Source organism: Saccopteryx bilineata, chromosome 4 (genome assembly GCF_036850765.1).
Source record: "Saccopteryx bilineata isolate mSacBil1 chromosome 4, mSacBil1_pri_phased_curated, whole genome shotgun sequence".
Lineage (NCBI taxonomy): Eukaryota > Metazoa > Chordata > Mammalia > Chiroptera > Emballonuridae > Saccopteryx > Saccopteryx bilineata.
This window is the reverse complement of record NC_089493.1, coordinates 81,659,454-81,677,768: the sequence shown is the minus strand read 5'-3', so window position 1 is coordinate 81,677,768 and position 18,315 is coordinate 81,659,454. Positions and strand designations below refer to the sequence as shown.

General features: G+C 41.6%; 1 protein-coding gene across 6 annotated transcripts in view; it reads left to right on the top strand.

The window, feature by feature from the left end:
* The window catches only part of EIF2AK4 (eukaryotic translation initiation factor 2 alpha kinase 4), a 127,669-nt gene that overhangs the window by 60,356 nt on the left and 48,998 nt on the right, over positions 1-18,315 (top strand). For all 6 annotated transcript variants that reach the window (XR_010731328.1, XR_010731329.1, XM_066277131.1 and 3 more), the window contains 7 exons: positions 3,404-3,487; positions 6,888-7,010; positions 9,705-9,809; positions 12,325-12,379; positions 14,054-14,133; positions 16,835-16,936; positions 18,252-18,305. Coding sequence is in view for 4 of the 6 variants with exons in the window: in XM_066277131.1 (XP_066133228.1) it covers positions 3,404-3,487; positions 6,888-7,010; positions 9,705-9,809; positions 12,325-12,379; positions 14,054-14,133; positions 16,835-16,936; positions 18,252-18,305 (603 nt within the window). In the remaining 2 variants the exon portion in view is untranslated. The remainder of the gene's footprint in view (positions 1-3,403; positions 3,488-6,887; positions 7,011-9,704; positions 9,810-12,324; positions 12,380-14,053; positions 14,134-16,834; positions 16,937-18,251; positions 18,306-18,315) is intronic.

Below are 18,315 nucleotides of genomic sequence, written 5' to 3'. Positions count from 1 at the left end.
AAGCTGGAAACAGGGAGAGACAGTCAGACAGACTCCCGCATACGCCCGACCGGGATCCACCCAGCACGCCCACCATGGGGCGAAGCTCTGCCCACCAGGGGGCGATACTCTGCCCATCCTAGGCGTCGCCATGTTGCGACCAGAGCCACTCCAGCGCCTGAGGCAGAGGCCATAGAGCCATCCCCAGCGCCCGGGCCATCTTTTGCTCCAGTGGAGCCTTGGCTGCGGGAGGGGAAGAGAGAGACAGAGAGGAAGGCGCGGCGGAGGGGTGGAGAAGCAAATGGGCGCTTCTCCTGTGTGCCCTGGCCGGGATTTGAACCCTGGTCCTCCGCACGCTAGGCCGATGCTCTACCGCTGAGCCACCCGGCCAGGGCTGTTTTATCTTTTGATGTGAAAAATTGAACCAGTGCTTGTTTGGTATCTTCTTCATTTTTGAATTTTTTGCCCTTCAAAAAATTTGTAAGGACAAAAACAAGTGATAGTCGGAGGGTGCTAAGTCTGGGGAATATGGTGGATGCGACAGACATGCTTCTGTAGCATTTCTTCCTTGTTGAAATTCGTAAAAATTACAGTGGCATAAATGAACTTTATCAGTAGCCATGGGTACACTATCGCTTCACACATAAGACTAATGTGAATCAACTTTGTTTTAGTTAATTTGCTACATCAGTATGTATACATTAAGTGATAAAAATAGAGAGGCACACATGCGCCAAATAAACGTGCTTACGTGTCGAAACTTGCTGTGATAGAAATGGACAGAACTTTCCAATAGACCTTATACTATTTAAGATATATACTGCTTACATGTTTATTTATAGGACTTAATTTATCCACTGAATAGAATATGCCTGCTTTTAGAAAAGAAGTAAATTGATACCCTATACTTTCAAAATATAAAAACATACTCCTTGGGAATTTTGGGAAACTTTATATGGTTGGGGATATAGATTGAATATAAATTAATTGAGTAACTAAACAGCTTAATTGTGGAGTTAAATAGGTCTCTCTTTTATATCAATTAATCTTCATACCTTATTTTCATAATCTATCCTTATTTTTATAGTCCATCCTCTAGAATAGTGTTTTAACACTGAGCCATGATCCTATAATGGTTTATGAAATCAGTTTCGAGAATCACAACCAGCTGTATTTTTTCTTAGTGCTCTAGAGAGGAGTACAAAATACCAAAATGTATCACACTAATATAGTAAACTCTGTGGAACTTGTCTCATGAGCATGTGTGTTTGGTGTGATGTAAAATGTATTTATTCCTTCATGTGGATCATGTTCACAAAAGTTTAAGAAACACTACTCCAGGCCTTGAACTCCACTCAGTTCTGTTTTCTCATCTGCCTAGGCCAGAAAAGCCCCTTGATACTGGTTATGGAGTCCAGGGTGAAGCTTTGTGATGACTTCAGCCATCAGTTGCTGATGCAGAGAGGCATTCTGTACTTGGGGGCTTATTACTAGAAATAAAAATATGATCATTAGTTATTATAAGGGTCATTCATAGTAGATAAAAGTCTACATATAGATTCTATTAGATAAGCAGTTAAAGTGATTTGAAGGAAATTTGAATGTATTAGCTAGTGGTTTTTTTCTTTTTTTTCCTTTTTCTTTTTGAGGAGGGGAGATAGACTCCTGCATGTGCCCCAACCGGATGAACCTAGCAACTCCATCTGGGGCAGATGCTCGAATCAACCAAGCTGTTTTTAGCAGCTGAGACTGATGCTTGGACTAACCTAGCTATCCTCAGTGCCGAGGCCAACATTTGAACCAATTGAGCTGCAGGAGGGGAAGAGGGAAAGAGTGGGAGAGAAGCAGGTAGTCACCTTCAGTGTGCCTTGACTGGGAATTGAACCCATAGGATGTCCATGCACCAGGCCACCAGCCAGGGTTGGCAGTGTGTTTTTTTTTTAATAATTACTTCCTTTTCTATTAAAATCACCCTTAAATTTGTCTTCTTGACTTAAATTTGTAAATTATAAATTTAACCAGTCATAATAGTATAAATACTCTAAACTGTTAAAGCAAACGTTGTTTGGTTTTAGCATTAATTGTGCATTTAATTATTTTGGGGGCATCAAATTTGCAATCCTGCTTTTGCTCTGTTAAAGGAACTATCCCGTGGGCATTCTAATTGATGGGAGAAGTCTCCGGGAGATTAGCAATCTTCTACAGATAATCCCCAGAGTATGTAAATGATTCAAGAGTAGGATGTGATTATTTCCAGAGCAGAGTTTTTTCTTTTTTCTTTTTTTCCTTTGAAGGAAAGAAAAATGCTTCCACCAAAAAAACAGAAAAACCCAGTATTTTTCAGAAATAGTCAAATCCTTAGACCCAAATACCATATTTTTTTTCTAACTGAGCCAATTTTGAAATAATATTTTAAACTGGCATATTTGGCTAATAAATATAAGCAGTTTGGAGTAGAATAAAGACATCTATGACAAATAAAAAAAAGAATGGTCAAATACTGCCTAATGTTTTTTCTATGGGTGGGGTGGGTATTTTTTGAATAAAAAGACAGGAGTTAGAAAATTAGCTGTAGGGCAGTGGTCCCCAACCTTTTTTGGGCCGTGGACCGGTTTAATATCAGAAAATATTTTCACGGACCGGCCTTTAGGGTGGGACGGATAAATATATCACGTGACTTAGACAAGCGTCATGAGTGAGTCTTAGACGGATGTAACAGAGGGAATCTGGTCATTTTTTAAAAATAAAACATCATTCAGACTTAAATATAAATAAAACGGAAATAATGTAAGTTATTTATTCTTTCTCTGCAGACTGGTACCAAATGGCCCATGGACCGGTACCGGTCCGTGGCCGGGGGCTTGGGGACCACTGCTGTAGGGGACAAACAGACTAGCCAATGGGAAAAGAGTTGAGAGGATCAGTGGCTGTAAGTGGCATTGGAGTGCTTGTTCTTCAGCAGCAGAGCCCAGAGGTCATATGATCCACTGAAATTGTTTTAGTTAAAGATGAATTTCTAATCATCTGCTTCCAAAGGAAGGCGTTTTAGTAAAACTGAAGCCTTAAAATTCTATCCTGGATACATTCTGCTTTCTTTTTCCATAGAAAGATATTAATGGTAAGAACTGACATGGAGTCTTTCCATTGATTGCATGCCTTTCATACCTGCCTGTTTTCTATTTTCCCTCTCAGTTCTGTACTGTGACAGATGTGGAAACTATGCAGCGATAGATAATAGCAAAGTTGCCTTTTGAATGCTGTAAGCAGGCAAAGGACAGTGGTTGTGTTCTGCCCCTGATCTCCCCTCTAAGGCAACAAGATGGCCATGTATTTGTTGGGGGCAGGTACAAATGACTTGGTGATGATGATGACCTTGTTTAATTTCAGCCCCCATTTTGAGTTCTGTGTGCTCCTCTTGGTTTAGGATGAAGACTACAATGGAAAGAACAGTTGCTATGAAAGTGAGCCATCAGCAACCACAGAAGCTGTACACTACCTCTATATCCAGGTGAGGCCCAGGCGTGCAGCCTGGTGGCCAGGAGGCTGGTGGGCATGTTTCAGGAGGCTAGAGCAAGACAATGGGTAGAATAGGACTCACGGGCAGTACCAAAGATTAATTGGCTAGAGAGGGTAGGGCAGGCTAGAGGCCCTTTCCCTCAGCCTCAGCCTCAGCCTCGTGCTCTACTGTGCCATAGTACAAGACAGGATAGGACAGTGCTTATGGGCTTCAGACTCAGGCTGTGTGAGTTCACCTCCTGGATCTACCAATCATGGCTCTGTGAGCTCAGGCAAGGTTCTTCAGCACTCTGTGCCTCAGGTTCCCCATCTGTAAATTAAGTAGTAGCTATTTCAGTGTTTGTGTAGCATAAGTGAAGCAATGTATGTGGAGTAATTACAACCATTTCTGAGTTCCTCAGATGCTAGACTTTGCAAGTAAGAAACTCCACATTGTCTAACAAGTTGAATCTGGACAAATATCCTGCATGTGCATAAACATCCTGAGTGTGCAGAAGAAACACCAACATGGCTTTAGGCAAACTGACTTTATCCTGGAACCTCTGGAGGACAAAAGCCACAGCCAAACCATTTGTGTGTGTGTGTGTGTGTGTGTGTGTGTGTGTGTGTGTGTGTGACAGAGACAGGGAGGGAGAGAGATGAGAAGCATCAATCTTCTGTTGCAGGTCCTTAGTTGTTTATTGATTGTTTTCTCATATGTGACTTGACCAGGGGCTACAGCAGAGTGAGTGACCCTTTGCTCAAGCCAGTAACTTTTGGGGTCAAGCCAGTGACATGAGGTCATGTCTATGATCTCAACACTCAAACCAGCAACCCCACGCTCATGCTGCTTAGCCCTCGCTCAAGCAGGTGACCTCAGGATTTTCAAACCTGGGTCCTCTGCGTCCCAGTACAATGCTCTATCCACTGCACCACCACCTAGTCAGGCAGGCAAACTAGTTTCAATGAGGCATTACTAAAGGCTTTGGCCTGCTCCCACGCCTACGGGACGGCACCCTGGACAGTGGTGAGCTCTGCCAGCAGAGGGACAGCCCCAGACCGAAGAGGAAAACTTGCCTCTACCCCAACGGAACAGAACCATGGGTCATTATTATTATTTTCCGTCAGATGTGCAAGCAGGCAGATCTGCAAATGAACAGTAACAGTACTATGAGGAAGATAAGTTTGACAGTTTTCAGACAAGCTCAGTGTTTCGGTAGAAACTGATTAGGTGGTTGCTTTCCTGGGACTGGAGCTGGGTTTTGGTATTCCTTAAGAGAAATATCTTTGAGATACCACTCAAACACACAGCAAAAGCACTTGTCTCCCGAACTGCTGTTGAGTTATCTCTACCACATGCCATTACTCTCCAAACAATTATGAGACAGAAGTACGGAGAAGAGGTGCGTCTAAGGTGGGGTAGGATCGTGGCGTGGGATTCAGGCCCTTGTGAGGCATGGAGGGAGAGTCAGAATTTGTGGACAGTTCTGATCATGAGAGGATATTTCTCTCATTAAAATGAGATGTTCTGCCTGACCAGGTGGTGATGCAGTAGATAGAGCTTTGGCTGGGACACAGAGGACTCAGGTTCAAAACCACAAGGTTGCTGGCTTGAGTGTGGGATCATAGGCATGACCCCTGGTCACTGGCTTGAGCAAGAGGTCACTGGCTTTGCTGTACCTCACCCCACCCACCCCTGTAAAAGCACATATGAGAAAGCTATCAGTGAAAACTAAGGTGCTACAACGAAGAATTGTTTCTTCTCATCTCTCTCCCTTCCCATCTTTCTGTCCCTATCTGTCTCTCACTCTCGCTAAAAAAGAGAAGAGAGAGAGAGAGATGTTCCTCTCTTTTTTTTTTTTTTTTTTTTTTTTTTTTATAATTTTATTTTTTTTAATGGGGTGACATCAATAAATCAGGATACATATATTCAAAGATAACAAGTCCAGGTTATCTTGTCGTTCAATTATGTTGCATACCCACCACCCAAAGTCAGATTGTCCTCTGTCACCTTCTATCTTGTTTTCTTTGTGCCCCTCCCCACCCCCTATCCCTCTCCCATTCCCCCCTCCCCCCCGTAACCACCACACTCTTGTCAATGTCTCTTAGTTTCAGTATTATGTCCCACCTACGTATGGAATAATACAGTTCCTGGTTTTTTCTGATTTACTTATTTCGCTTCGTATCATGTTATCAAGATCCCACCATTTTGCTGTAAATGTTCCGATGTCATCATTTCTTATGGCTGAGTAGTATTCCATAGTGTATATGTGCCACATCTTCTTTATCCAGTCATCTATTGATGGGCTTTTTGGTTGTTTCCATGTCCTGGCCACTGTGAACAATGCTGCAATAAACATGGGGCTGCATGTGTCTTTACGTATCAATGTTTCTGAGTTTTGGGGATATATACCCAGTAGAGGGATTGCTGGGTCATAAGGTAGTTCTATTTGCAGTTTTTTGTGTTCCTCTCTTTAAAAACAGTAAAATCGTCCCTTATGAGAAATCTCAACCTGGAGCTTGTCTGATCTGTAGTCCAATTTCATAAATCAAGTGTTACATGGTGATTTAAGATTTGAATAATACTGCATTCTTTTTTTGTATGTGTGTGACAGAGATAGAGACAGAGGGACAGATAGGGACAGACAGACAGGAAGGGAAAGAGATGAGAAGCATCAATTCTTCGTGTGGCACCTCAGTTGTTCATTGATTGCTTTCTCATATGTACCTTGACCAGGGGCTACAGCAGAGTGAGTGACCCCTTGCTCAAGCCAGTGACCTTGATCTGAAGCTGATGAACCTTGTTCAAACCAGATGAGCTCGTGCTCAAGCCAACAACCTCAGGGTCTCAAACCTGAGTCCTCTGCATCCCAGTCTAACACTCTATCCACTGCACCACCGCATGCATTCTTTTCTTATACATCAGTGCAGGTTATATCTTAAAGGGTGAGATAGAGCCCTTTCTGGAATGTTTTTATATTTATAGTATTTTATTCTAGATTGGAAGGTCACTGTTATTAATTTAATGTACAAATGAGAAAGACTAATGATATCATTAGGTTCATTAGCCCTTTTTGAAAATTTGGGTTTAGAAACAAAATTGCAAATAAATAAATAAAATGATACTTCTCAGTTTTTCACAGTAGTTGTGACAGGGATTTAAACAAGTGAGTTATTTTTTAAATGAACGGTAATATGAAAAACTGGTGATGTTAGGAGGCTAAGATGATGCATGTTTTCTCCTCAGTTTTTTTAATAGATGGTTTCTTTTTTTAGTTAAAAAAGAATCAAGCCTTTTCCATACCTATTTGGATTCTGCGGTCTATATTTTAACAGGAGGGAGTACACTAATTGCGGTTGTTCTCCTTAGTCAGACACCTGGTGTAAACGCCGCGGTCTGTTCTTGTCTGCAGATGGAGTACTGTGAGAAGAGCACTCTGCGGGACACCATCGACCAGGGGCTGCATCGGGACACCCTCAGACTCTGGAGGCTTTTCCGAGAGATTCTGGATGGATTGGCGTACATCCATGAGAAAGTAAGCTTGACAATATTTCATATCTGAAAACTTATCTTTATATAAAATTTAGGATCAAACAAAAGAACCAAATAATGTAAGATTGAAGAAAAACAGAAATAGAGGGAAAACTGTAGGTATATTGAAATAATCTATATAGGAACTAGAACAGTGCATCAAAACACAAGAAAATAATACAGAAATTCAAAATTAAAAGAAAATATTGGGTCCTGGCCATTTGCCCAGTGTATGAATGTCCCAGGTTCAATTCCCAGTCAGGGCACACAGGAGAAGCAACCATCTGCTTCTCACCTCCTCCCTCTCCCCTTCTTTTCCTCTTCCCCTCCTATAGCCAGTGGCTCGATTGGTTAGAGCGTTGACCGGGGCATTGCGGATAGCTCTGTTGGAGCACATCAGCCTCAGGTGCTAAAGATAACTGGGTACTCAGTCATCGGCCCCAGATGGATTGCTGGGTGGTTCCGGTTGGGGTACATGAAGGAGCCTGCATCACTTGTCTCCCCTCCTCTCACTTTCAAAAAAAAGGAAGAATGAATGAAAAAGAAAATTGAAGCCCTGGCTGGATAGATGTTTTGGTCAGAGCATCATCCTAATATACAAAGGTTGCAGGTTCAAACCCCAGTCAGGGTACATACAGGAACAGATAGATGTTTCTACCTGTCTCTCTCTCAAAATCAATAAATAAAATTTGTTTAAAAAATCAAGTATTGAAGGTTAGAACAAGGAGTAACAAACTGTGGCCCACAGGTCTAATCCAACCCACCATTTATTGATTTATAGCCTGACCTGTGAACAAAAAGTGGTTTTTACATTTTTAAGTGGTTATTACCAAAAAAATCAAAAGAATAATATTTCATGACACATGAAAATTCTGAATCCATAAATAAAGTGTTGTGCTCATTTTGTTCACATGTTGCCTAGGGCTGTTTCTGTGCTACAATGTAGAGCTGAGTGGTTGCCACAGAGATTCTATGGCTCATACAGTCTAAACTATTGACTTTCTGATCTCTTACAAAAATAGTTTGTGACCTCTGAGTTAGGAGGAAATACATGAGTTTGCATGGAATGTGAGGATGATTCCTAGATCGGTTTAGAATAAAGTGAGAGTGTGACTGGTACATGCCAACCTTCTTAGGAACATGGAGGAACCAGAAAGTCATCTAGCAAGGACAAGAGATGGGACTTTTTGAGTAACATGGTTTGCCACATGTATAAAATACTATTTTAAAGCTAGAACTTGCCATTACAATATAATGGGCCTAGCTTTAAGATGAAACACTCCTTACTTTTTAAAAAACTTGGAATTGTCTGATGCATTGGCCAGTGTAAATATGTCTTTTTTTTGGTCTCAATTTTCTTTAATCTCAAAATATTTATACTGTACCATATTTCTACTAAAAAGCCAGGACTATAATTTACACATTTAAAATGTGTAGTTTATAAATGATTTGATGGAAACAGAATTTATAAGCCTGGAAATTACAATAATTGTGTGTGTGTGTGTGTTTTTAAGATTATATTAATTTATTTTAGAGAGGAGAGAGAGGGGTGGGAGGAGCAGGAAGCATCAACTCCCATATGTGCTTTGACCAGGCAAGCCAGGGTCTTGAACTGGCAACCTCAGCGTTCCAGATTGACACTATCCACTACGCCACCACAGATCAGGCCTAATGATGAGTTCTAATGAGGCCCCCAGAACTCTCTTATTATGACATCATCCTGGGGTCTGACAACTTTGCCTGTGTGCTCTCTTCTCTTGATATAATTTGCTCACTATGTACTAATCATTTGTTGGTATCTAACATTGTGCCACCTGGAAATACAGAGAGGCATGAGTATATGACAAACTCCATATTTGAGAAGTGCTTCTTGTTTTCTGAGAGAGCCAAAACTTAGTTTTGTGTAATGGTAAAAGATCACACAATGTGTTTTTATTATATTTAATTATCTTCTGTATTATAATACCTGAAACAATAAGCATTGTGAGAAACGCCATTAGGAAGGGGAGAAAGCATGTTCATGTAACAAATAATCATTGCGTACCGTCCATGTGAGCTGGGGATACGAAGTTGAAGTATTAGAATTACTATGGAAGGTTTCATGAATGAGCTGGCACTTAAAAATGTTGGTACAATTCAGATAAGTAGAGAGAAGCAAGAATTTCCCAGGTATGCCCTGGCCAGGTGGCTCGGTTGGTTGGGGCGTCGTCCAGAATTTCCTAGGCAGGGGAAATAGTGTGAAGAAAGGAATAGAAGAAAGATTGAAAATGGTGTGTGACTGCCTGATGAGAGCAGGGGTCTTGTGATGCAGCAGAGAGAAAGAAAATTGTGAACCTGGTAGAGGGGACTTACTGGTAGACTGGGAGATTGTGGTAAGGTCATTGACAGGCCAGTCAGGAAGCACTGCAGAGGATAAACAGCCTGGACCAGTATGGTCTGTGGGAGTAGGTTCATCCAATTTTGTCACTGCGTTGGCCTTTCAAATTAGGAAACAGGTATAACTATAAATTTGGTTTTGCCCTGGCCTTATAGCTCTATTGGTTAGACCATCGTTTCAAAGTACAGAGGTTGCCAGTTTGAGCCCGATCGGGGCACATACAGGAACATCTGTTCCTGTTTCTTTCTCTCCCTTCCTCCCTAGCTGAAATCAGTCAATCAATCAATCAGTAAATTTGGTTTCTTTGCTCTCTTCTGTCAGGGAATGATTCACCGGGATTTGAAGCCTGTCAACATTTTTTTGGATTCTGATGACCATGTAAAAATAGGTGATTTTGGTTTGGCGACAGATCATCTAGCCTTTGCTGTGAGTATTTTTTAAATTAGACTGTGCCTGAAAATGGACCTAAATGCCTTGAATATCATGAAAATGTTAGAAGACAGGATAATAATGAGTTCACTGAACTCTGCTGTGTAATCCCCAAGAAATGGCACAAGTCTGTAGGGTAAGCTGCAGATGATCTTTTACACTTTGAACTTGTGAATATATTTTAGTGAATATATTGCATTTGAGGGACGTAATTTAGGACATAATTATGTTGATGTTTAGGTCAAAGGCATATAATACTTGATGAAATAATTTGTATTTTGGTTTACCATATCAGGTACTGGGCTAAATGCTTTGCACATGAGGGACTTTTAGTTAAAGGAAATAAGGCTCAAAAATTATAAAGCACCACTCCCGGACACATAAAATCCACAGGTTTTTGTTCTTTACAACATAGTAGAGTAGTTGTTTAACATACAAAGCTAGAATAATGTGAAGTGGGCAAAATAGTGATATAAGAGTTAAAGACAAGGCCCTGGCCGGTTGGCTCAGCGGTAGAGCGTCGGCCTGGCATGCGGAAGTCCCGGGTTTGATTCCCGGCCAGGGCACACAGGAGAGGCGCCCATCTGCTTCTCCACCCCTCCCCCTCTCCTTCCTCTCTGTCTCTCTCTTCCCCTCCCGCAGCTGAGGCTCCATTGGAGCAAAAAGATGGCCCGGGCACTGGGGATGGCTCCTTGGCCTCTGCCCCAGGCACTAGAGTGGCTCTGGTCGCAATGAGCAACGCCCCGGAGGGGCAGAGCATCACCCCCTGGTGGGTAGAGCATCGCCCCTGGTGGGCGTGCCGGGAGGATCCCGGTTGGGCGCATGCGGGAGTCTGTCTGTCTCCCCGTTTCCAGCTTCAGAAAAATACAAAAAAAAAAAAAGAGTTAAAGACAGGAGAAAGTTTACATATGATTATGAGGATCAAGAAAGGCTGGATATAAAGAAAATAGCACTGCCTTGGCCGGATAGCTCGGTTGGCTAGAGCATCGTCCCAGAAGTGCAGAGGTTGCCAGTATAGCCCCTGGTCAGGGCACATACAGGAACAGATTGATGTTTCTGTTTGTCTCTCTCCATCACTTCTCTCTCTAACATCAATGAAAGAAAGAAAGAGAGAGAGAAGAAAAGAAAAAAAAAGAAAAGAAAAGAAAAAACTACTTCAAATGTGCTTTAAAGGATTGGTGAGGGCCTAGCAGGCCAAGCTTGAGGGCAGGGCATGGTGACACCAGGATAGGGGATTCCAGCAAAAACCGCATAAGCCCTGGGTGAGCAGCAGGCATGCTGTCTGGTTGGTTGAAACTATGAGGTGTAGGAGAGCAGTGAGAAGATGCTAGAGGGTTGGGAGTCTTGTAGGTGGCAGACCCTGACTGCCAGAGGAAGAATGTAACTTGACATTGGAAGACTGAGTTAATAAGTATCAAAATCTGTGGTAAATGCTGCTAATTCTAAGGGTGGTCAGAGAAAATAAAATAGGAATTGGGTTCATGGTAAATAATCCATTTGGATAAATGGTAAATTGAGGCTAAATTAGAAGGAGAGGTTGAAAGGAGCAGAGAAGGAGAAAATGGAAGGGGCACAGTAAGAACGTGGTCCTGACCAGAACAGGGCATTTTGAAGGGTGCTAGGACCAGGAAGGGCTAAATGATGGGGATCTTGATCTCAAAACTGAAGACTTTAACTTGCTTTCTGGAACACTTATATAGTCAGGTAGATAAGAGCAAAGCTCTGGAGGCCTACTGGCCTGGGCTAGAATCCTGTCTGTGTCACTTCTTTGTGGTGTGACATTGGACTAGTTAACCTCTCAATAACTCATTTGTAAAAGGTGCCTAATACTAGTACCTACTTTAGAGAGTTGTCAGCAGGGTAAAATAAGTATACTGCTCACAAAAATTAGGAGATATTTCAAGATGAGTATGAAGCGATAAAATATCCTTCAATTTTTGTGAGCAGTATAGCTAAAGCTCCTGGACAGTGCCTAATATCGAGAATGTTAAAGGTGCTAGCATTAATGACGGTGCTTGTAATAGCAACCTGTGGAGTGGCATCAGCAAAATCGCGCTTTGGGTTCATCTGTGAGGCAGCACTGTCACAGACCCAGTGGAAGACGGTGAGGCTTCTTGAGAGGTGTTAGCAGTGATAGTGGAATAGATTTGGTGACCAGGCTCCAGGGAAAAAAGAATAAAAGCTGACCCAGATAACTAAGAAAGTTAGAAAGTCAGGTGGTAGTGGTGGTTGTGAATATATTCTTACTCTTTCTAGTAAATAGACTCTGTTTTGGCTTCTGCTTCTATAGGCTTCCAGAGATTTTTGCCACAAAGTTCTATAGTGAATTGCCTTCTTGATCATACTGGGTTCTGGTAAGCTCTGCATTAGCAGGCCAACTGAATAAAAAAATTTAAAGCTCAAAACAAAGCATTATTATAATTATTTTGGTTTCTGTATATTTTTTATTCAGTCTTCATTTAGAAATGTAATAATATAACGATTTAATGTGATATTTGGCTTGTATTTTTAGGCTGATGGCAAACAAGATGATGCATCAGATCACTTAATTAAATCAGACACTTCAGGTAAATCTACTACATTTAATTCATGAATATTATAAAACATACCAGAGCCTACCCAGGCAGTGGCGAAGTGCAGTGATCCCCAACCCCCGGCCGTGGACCAGTACCAGTACGTGGGCCTTTTGGTACCGGTCCGCAGAGAAAGAATAAATAATTTACATTATTTCTGTTTTATTTATATTTAAGTCTGAACAATGTTTTATTTTTTTAAAATGACCAGATTTCCTCTGTTACATCTGTCTAAGACTCACTCTTGACACTTGTCTCGGTCACGTGATACATTTATCTGTCCCACCCTAAAGGCTGGTCCGTGAAAATATTTTCTGACATTAAACTAGTCCGTGGCCCAAAAAAGGTTGGGGACCACTGGCATAGTGGATAGAGCATTGGACTGGGATGTAGAGGACCCAGGTTCGAAATCCCAAGGTCGCCCACTTAAGCACGGGCTCATCCGGCTTGAGCACGGGGTCACTAACTTGAGAATGGGACCATAGACATGACCCCATATTCGCTGGCTTGAGCTCAAAGGTTGCTGGCTTGAACAGTGGGTCACTCACTCTGTTGTAGCCCCCTGGTCAAGGCACGTAAGAGAAAGCAATCAATGAACAACTAAGATGCCGCAATGAAGAATTGATGCTTCTCATCTCTCTCCCTTCCTGTCTCTATCTGTCCTTCTCTCTGTCTCTCTCTCTCTCTCTCTGTCAAAAAAAAAACAAAAAAAAAGGCCACTTAATTTCTTTTTTACACTCATTTTTTTTACATACAAAAATATATAATGTGTATAGCCTTAGGACTTTAGCGATATATATACACCCATGAAACTCACCATAATCTATGCAGGGGTCTCCAGACTTTTTACACAGGGGGCCAGTTCACTGTCCCTCAGACCATTGGAGGGCTGCCAAATACAGTGGTCCTCTCACTGACCGCCAATGAAAGAGGTGCCCCTTCCAGAAGTGCAGTGGGGGCTGGATAAATGACCTCAGGGGGCTGCATTGTGGCCCGCGGGCCGTAGTTTGGGGACGCCTGAATAGCATTCTATGCTATAAACATATCCATCACCTACGAAAGTTTTCTCCAGCCTTTTTATTTGTTGGTGGTGTTATTATTTATTTACTTACTTATTTTGTGATAAGAACTCAAATAAGATCTATCCTCTTAGGAAAATTTTAAGCATGCAATACAGTATAAAATATCTTAATCTGAAACCTGTTTTTCATTTGTAAAGATTTCATTCTAAAGCAAATTATAATTATTCATTAAATTAACAAAATTATGAAAACACTTTAATCATCATTTTCTTTTACTGTTTTAATTTTTTTCTTCAGAAAGCCAAAACATAAGAGCTTCAGTTAGAATAATTGGCTCCCATGGGTAGACAGTTACACTTTGGCTGCATGTGGTAATGTGAGTTGACCTTGTGCCCTGGGCCACCCCGGTCTTCTGTCTGGCACTGCCTCTCCTCTGCAACAGCAGAGACATCCTGTGTGGAATGGAAGGAGAGCCATAGGCGACTTAGTGTTAATCGCTTTATGAAATGCACACTGCTGCTTCCTGTGAATAGTGTAAACAATTAACAGATCATGCCTCACTCTGAAGAAACCTTTTTTTTAGTAAAAGTTTGCCACACCTCGGAGTCTTATTATTAGAATGCCTCTTCTTACTTCTTCCACGTAGGTCGTTTGACCGGAATGGTTGGCACTGCTCTGTATGTAAGCCCAGAGGTCCAAGGAAGCACCAAATCTGCGTACAACCAGGTAAAGCGGAAGCTTTTGGGAAAGAAGGGAAGGTCTCAAGAGTAAGATAATAGTAAACACATCAAGGTTGTGGCATTTGGGGTTTAGCTAGCAGCTGAAATAATCAGAAACATTTATTCACTTGATACACATACACATATATTGAGTAACACTAAATGGGACATGTTTTGCCCAAGGTGAGTGACTGAAGCTGGCACAGTTGCTCCCGAGATAGCTTGCAGTCCCTTCATCCATTCAGAGACTTGAACTAACCTGGTTCCAGGCCAGGCCCCAGGAACAGAAGTAATAAGGCAGTCGATAATAGGACAGATATGTATCTTATTCCAGCCCTCAGAAAGCTTATCCAGTAAGAGCTAAGAAGAAAAGGAGTACAGTGACCGGAGAACAATAGGGACGACATGTTTAGATTAGTCCAGGGAAAGTTTTTCCAAGTAGATGGTTTTTAGGATAAAGGAGAAGGGAAAAGCTATGCAAACTTGGAGGCTAGAGCATGCCTTGGAGGAGAAAAGGGGGTGAAGCGGGAGGAGCATGCATAAAGAGAAGACTGGGCACTCTCAAGGCAGTTGGGAAGAAAGTCTGTGGCTACAGTGTGGTGAGCAACGGAGAGAGGCACTCAGAGCTGGGAAGGGAGCTGGGGAGTCAGGTTATGTAGGGCCAGCCCAGCCGAGATAAGGAACGTGCAAGGGAAGCCACTGAAGGATCTTGAGCGAGAGTTCACGCTCGCTGCTGCTGGAGGCTTTGCAGAAGTCGAGGTGGAGCAGCTGATGGAGAGTTCACGCTTGCTGCTGGAGGCTTTGCAGAAGTCGAGGTGGAGCAGCTGACGGCTGGCAGCAGAGTGGTAGCGTGGGGGTGGGGAGGAGCATGCTGATACAAAATACATTTTGGGAGGAATTGACAGATTTTCCTTGGGTGAGGAAAAGGAAGGAAAAGAGGACACTGCTCAGGTTTCTGCCTGGGACAGCTGGGGGAAGGGAAGGTGAATGAGATGAGGAAATCTGTGGAAGGACATGGGGAGAAGAGGGAAAGTGGCAGGAGAACTCCATTTGAGACATGTTGAGTTTGAAACGCCTCATGAGAAATCCAGTTGTAGAGGTGCCGTAGGCTGTGAGAGACTCGAGGCTCAAGACTGAGAAAGGTCAGAGTCAGAGGTACAAAATTTGAGAGTGATCAGCACACAGATGGGACCTAAACCCATGACTGATGAGATCACTTAGGGCAAGAGTGCAAAGCTAAATTTTAAAAAGATGTAAGGCAGACAGTACACAATAAAGCATGTTTTTAGGTTTATAATGGAAACACAAACCTGGGTTTTGGCTCTGACAGGGAGCACTGGCCAGTGGCAGAGTTGAGACAGACTTCCAAATACCCATCTAGAGTGAGGGTGTGGGGAGATGGATGTGCACACACTGGGTGTGCGAGGGGACCTTCAGTGTCATCTTTCTGAGTGCAGTTCAGGATAGCATGACGAAATCCTTAAATGGGTTCTACTCTTTGGCCCACCTGTTCTACCTTTTGAAATGTACCCAAAAGGCAACAACCAGGGACAGTCCAAAAGAATTAGTGTGAAAAGAATTCTCCATAGTATTATTTATAACAGTAAAAAGTGACAGAAGTATAAAAGGGAACTAGTTAAATAAATTATGGGACTTACATGTGTTTTGAATACGGTATGTCATTAAAATCATGTTTTAGAAGCTTGTTTTAGAAAAATAATGCAGTATTTAAAGATACTCTTACTGTAGTAAGAGAATAAAAGTTATAAGTAATAACATGGTTGTAGTTTTATAGTGTGTATGTGTGTGTATTAATTTCAAAGAGCACAAAGTAGACACATCTTAGACATCAGTGGTAGCTACCGTTGAGTGGTGAGAATGTGAGTGCTTGCTGCTTTATCCTCAGAACTTTTCTATCTGTTCCACATTTTCTACAGCCAACACGTGTAGGAAATTCTACATTGAATGTTTAAGACTTTGGAAGTCACTGGTGGTAATTAGAGGCTATCCTGCTAAGCCTTGAATCCAACTCACTGCTAAGCCTCAAATCCACACTCATTCAGTTTTTCTTGAAAGTGGCTTCTGTGCCTGTGTGCAGTCCCTGTGGCCAGGCCCCTAAGCGGGCTGAGCGCGGCAGCCTTGGGCACACAGCCTTCTGGACGTTGTCCTCCCTTTGGCAGCTCCCTCGCTGGCACTGCACTGACTTGACCTTTTTCTTTATTTGCACTTTATTTTGTTAGGATTTGTCACATGATCTTCCTGTGCCATTATCATCATTTCCCCCCCCCCAGTGTGGCTTTGCCGTCAATAATAGATAATAGTTCATCTTTGCTGGTAAGGGCGGATTTGGGTCTGTGTTTCACTTTTGAGATTAGTAAAAATGCAAAGCAAATTCTTATGACCCATCTCAGTTGTCCGTGCTCTTCAGTAATTATTCTCATGGTTGACCAGTGGTTATCCATGTCTGTGTGCAGAGCTAAACCAGCTACAATTAATATTCCAGAAAAATGTTGAGAAGTCATGCCAAATATTTATTCTCATCTATACTTTATACCTGTGTTTCTTTAGAAGATATTGAAATTTCTTCTGTTTAATTGTCTTGTTTTTCACTTATGCAAACTTTAATTTCAGTTAACAGTGTTTATGAGATAATTCCCTGGTAAACTTCATATCAAGATTCTCTAAGTATAATTCTTTTTCCTCTTCAGAAAGTGGATCTGTTCAGCCTGGGAATCATCTTTTTTGAGATGTCCTATCACCCCATGGTCACAGCCTCAGAAAGGATCTTTGTTCTCAACCAGCTCAGAGATGTATGTATCAGGTGTTTTAGTGCATCAAATACCAGAGGCCTGAATTTTTTTTTCTTCCAGTAACTTGAATCTTACCATGGACATCAGAATTCAATGCAAGGTGTTTTTCTGGTATTTATAATATATATAATTTTCTATATTTCTAATAAATGGAAATCTACCTCTTACACACCTGCAATGATGAAAAACTCCAGTTTTGTTTATTTTTAGAGATCCTACTTAGAGAAATTGCTAGGTTATAGTTCCTTTTTTAAATGTATCCTGAGAGATTTACTCTTAAATTTAAAACAGAGGAGGACTTTAAGCATTTTTGTATAACATCAGTGCAGTTACAGCAGTAGGGCTGGGTTATAAGAATGATGTATATTTAGTTCTAGAAATTAAAGGTTCCAACTGGTTCCTAAAGAAAACCACCGTGACCAGAAATTAAAAGGAGTCTGGGGAAATATCAGCCACTTGAATTTTTTCCCCAGTGGAATTTTCATTTATGTTCTTGGGATGAACCCTGGCCCTTGTTATTGCCCAAACTAGAAAGTCACTAAGGTTACCAGTGCATGAGGTCAAGGATGCACATTAGAAAAGGCATTAAGATGAAAGGGGAGAGCAAGGTTCGGGTGAGGGTGATTTTAGATGTACATATTCATGAGCAAGAGATAATTGAGAGTCTTCTTTCTTCCTGAGCAGAGCTAAACAGTGCTTTGGAAAACACTTGAACTATTTTATTGTCAGAACAATCAGTACAAGGCCAATACCACGCTCATAAAGTAGAGGGGTAAATAAAGCGATCACTGTGCCCTTCCCTTGACTTGAGATGGTCTTAGTAAGTTGTGTCTTTGATGAAATGCCTTTCTCCAGTCAAAATTCATGTCTGTTCCCTCATTTCAAGAATATCTAAACTGTCAAGTTAATGCCATGATTAGGGTCTTATTTACCAGAAAGGTGAGAACTTTTGGGGAAGTAGAGGTTTCAGTTAATGTTTTGCTCGTACTCTGTGTTAATGGATTGGCGCTTTTGCCTTTTTCCATCTGTGTGTTTAATAAAGCTACTTTGTCTTTCTCTGAAACCATTAGATTTTTAAATACTTTGTCCTGAGATAAAGTGGTTTCTATCACTAAGGCTGTCATTTGGGTCAAGTTTGTATTAAAATACATATGTACTTGGAAGAATGAGCATCAGTTTTCAAGAAGGTAGCCTCAGTGTTCCCTTGTTAGCCCATTTTTATGTCTGTATTTGATTTTCTTACCTCTAGCAAAGAAATGCTTTTACTGTGGCAGTCTGCCAAGTTCTTACTGATTTGAATGTAATCTTCTTTCAGCCCACTTCGCCTAAGTTTCCAGAAGACTTTGATGATGGAGAGCATACAAAGCAGGTAATTTTTT